Below are 3,384 nucleotides of genomic sequence, written 5' to 3' on the forward strand. Positions count from 1 at the left end.
TGAAAACTCGGTCATTGAAACACCAGCGGTTCCGCAGCTATAGACAGCAGTGGTGTGCTTAGTGTCTTCATATTTTGAACAGAGAAATAGTAATCCCTTGGTGCTTCAACAATTCATCGATGTCACTATAAGAAGAAGAAATTCATACTAGTAATCAAATAGGAGAACGTTTACCTTCATAATATATATTGATTCACTGAAAGAGATTATGGATTCTGTCGCTGAAATCAAACAAATTAAGGGAATATAATTTACGAAAATAAAATCAAACTATGGATGCTCAGACTCCTAAAAAAAAAAAAGGTAGAACCTCAAAATTGTGGAATTTACTCTATGGAATCCATTACAGGGATCAAAATTGTAATAGAACTGAAATAAAATGCTATCTAGTTCCTACTCAGTTGACACTGGTAAGACTGAAACATGCAGCAGCACTCTTCAATTCATTCTCTGCAACATGCTCCATGGATTGTGTAGTGTCCTTCAACGATTCTTCTGAGCTGCAAGCATACATCATAAAATTTGCATCATAGATTAACATACTTGGAAACCAGTATGAAATTAGGCTAGGACATGTAAGATGAAGAACTTTTAGCACATTTTTTCCATACATTTTACACATTTTGAACAAATATCTCTTCGAATTATGATTGCCTATCATCAACAGTATCGAAAAAGAAAAACATACCTGGACTCATAGGGTTCTTTAGTTTCAATATATGATTGCCTATCGTCAATAGTATCAAAAAACGAATGCATCTCATCATAATCTTGAACAATTTCTTGTTGGGTAGATAGTGGCTGCGAAGCAACTAGCTGAGACTGAATAATTGGCATGTAATTGGTGTTATTGTTAGTAGCATAAGGATGTTGAGTCCAAAGCTGATTCCCAACATTATCATTAGAATCCAAATAACCAGAGCTGTAACCAATATTACTGCTAATAGAGTAGGAGTACTGTTGTGCCAGGCAAGGCTGAGGAAGTGCCATTCCTAATTCTAATTGCGAGGGAACATCCTCTGTCAAAGCTGCAATCTGATGGTGTTGATGCTGCCTGTACATCTCAAGGTGTGCGTAGACAGCACGGAGCTCTTCTTCCACCTGCCGAATCTGGAAATGCAGTTGACAGATGATGCCCAAACAGCCATGAACAGGAAACCTGTCACGAATGTTGGATTGGTAAATGATAGAACGCATTGCTTCCTCCTTCTGAAGATAATCAAGATTCTCAAGTATCCTGAGAATCTTGCGTACACCAAACAACTTATGAGCATTTTGGAACATCTTTGGTTGTTCAGAAGGGAAGTAAGGTGCTAGAGGACACTCAGAGGAGCACTTTCTCCTTTGATACTTGCACGAAGCACAAGCTTGGCTGGTGCCTCCCTTGAGAGTCATGTTGTTAACATCAAAGAAGATGGTAGAATGATTAATGAGAAAGATGTAAATTAAGGAAATTATTAATAATGGTTGGGGAGAGATAGAGATAGAGAGACGTGTGATGGTTGTAGTTGCTGTTTAAACTGAAATGGGTAAAACGTAAACATTTTGATGCTGAACAAGTCTTGCACTAGCGGATTTGCTGGATGTGAAGAGACTAAGTAAAAAGAGAAGATAAAGAGAGCGATTATGGCGGTGTTATTTGTTAATTTCTTTCTTTGATTTCAAGTAATTTGTTAGTGGCAGGGACAACTGTTGTCATTCTAGCTCCTATATATGCATGGAATGGTCAACTCTACGCTTCATCTTGTACTGTTTACGTGGCTTGTAAATTTCTGCATGCCTTCAGGTTTGGACTCGAGAGAAACTGCTTCACCAGGTGAGACATCCTCTCTAGGTCATGATCCCCTGGCCTGTCCAAACGTGGCTTGTGCGTTCCCTTGCTCGTTTTACAGTTCTGTTTGTATTTATATTTTAAAAGTATTTTAAAAAAAATTAATTTTTATTATCTTTTTACTTTAAATTAATATTTTTTGTGTTTTTAAATCATTTTAATATGCTAATATCAAAAATAATTTAAAAAATAAAAATATTACTTTAATATATTTTTAAATAAATAGTATAATCATGTACTTTCAAACAATTCGTACCAATTCGAGCTTCAACTGATTAAATTTATGAGCCAACTGATCATAAGAGATTAGAAGTAAACTTACATGTAAAACTTGTAATTAAGGAGAACGTTAGAGACAGAATCCACCCTAGCACTCCTTATTTTGGACACTTTCTTCTTAATTAAGTCACATAACTAATAATAAAAATTGATAATCAGTATTATCTTTTAAAACTTTTTGTAATTTATTCTATCACTTTGTTTGAACAACAGATTTCACTGAGAGCTCAAATCCGATAGACATAACTCATACAACTCAATATATAGGAGGATATATAATCGAATCGGTTGAACACTTCGAAATCCTAACCACTCTAGCTAACAAATTCGCTACTGCATTAGCATTCTGACTAATAAAACATATGTAAGTGGATGCCAAATATGCGAGCATCAATTTTAGATCCTCAACGATAACATGATTTTCTAATGAACAAAGTCTCTAGGCTGGTCGTGGATATGAATTCCCTAACCTCTTGGTTAAATAATAATAAAAAAGAAAGTCTAAGAACTAAAAAAACAGTGAAAAATCATTTCCCTTGGACAATGATTTTTCATTGTTTTTTATTTCTTAAAAAGAAAAACTAAAGAGAATCAAAGGAAGAACTTGAACTTATTTTCTTATAAAAGAAAAAAAAAACTCATAGCCTCCATAATATCATTACAGGGGGGGAGGGGTACTGACATTTCTAGAAATTCTTTGAAAAGAGATAAACACTCACAAAAAGAAAACTACACAGGTTTCAAGAAGGGATTCAATAAAGAAACAAAAGAAAAGAAGAAGAAATAGAGGTATTGTGGAAGAGAAGAAAATTGATCAATTAAAGTGGAATTGACATGAAATTAATTATTAAGAAAACACCCAATCTTGATATTACTGCAGGAAAAGGTGTAAACCCCAAATATTGGAAAATTAGAGCATTTAGAATTGAAAAATTGGAGGGTGTTTTTACATAAATGGTTGTGTTAGGTTATAGAGAACTTGAGTTAGGAAAATTAGATGATGAAAAACATAAAGAATTGAAGAAAAGATAAAATCTCCAGATATTAAAATTAGGTTTCTTGAAGAAAATTTAGGGAAAAATAGGTTTATTATGAAAATATATCTAGATTACACACCCTAGGGAATGATAGATTGATTTGTTGGAAGAAAAAAAAACTACACACCCCAGGGAGATAGGTTTGACCAAAACAAGGAATTTTTATGTGTATCTTTTGGTTGAAATTTATGTATATTTAATGATAAGGGAATATCTTTGATGAGTTGTATGTTGTTA

General features: G+C 33.7%; 1 protein-coding gene across 1 annotated transcript; it reads right to left on the reverse strand.

Moving 5' to 3' along the window:
• Positions 1–397: 397 nt before the first annotated feature.
• Positions 398–1,411, reverse strand: LBD27 (LOB domain-containing protein 27). Its single transcript, XM_011044319.1, has 2 exons — positions 689–1,411; positions 398–500 (listed from the first exon to the last, which is right to left on the reverse strand). The coding sequence occupies exons 1-2, from the start codon at positions 1,393–1,395 to the stop codon at positions 398–400; spliced, it is 810 nt and encodes a 269-aa protein (XP_011042621.1). The 5' UTR covers positions 1,396–1,411.
• Between the last annotated feature and the right edge of the window lie 1,973 nt (positions 1,412–3,384).

The sequence above is a fragment of the Populus euphratica genome, unplaced genomic scaffold, assembly GCF_000495115.2.
Source record: "Populus euphratica unplaced genomic scaffold, PopEup_1.0 scaffold77.1, whole genome shotgun sequence".
Classification (NCBI taxonomy): Eukaryota; Viridiplantae; Streptophyta; class Magnoliopsida; order Malpighiales; family Salicaceae; genus Populus; species Populus euphratica.

Bases quoted from the DNA above. Each gene is read 5' to 3' on its own strand.
- LBD27 (XM_011044319.1), bottom strand. From the start codon at position 1,395: ATGACTCTCAAGGGAGGCACCAGCCAAGCTTGTGCTTCGTGCAAGTAT. The intron at 501-688 runs GTATGTTTTTCT...GTATGCTTGCAG, and splicing joins AAAGAACCCTATGAGTCCAG to CTCAGAAGAATCGTTGAAGG.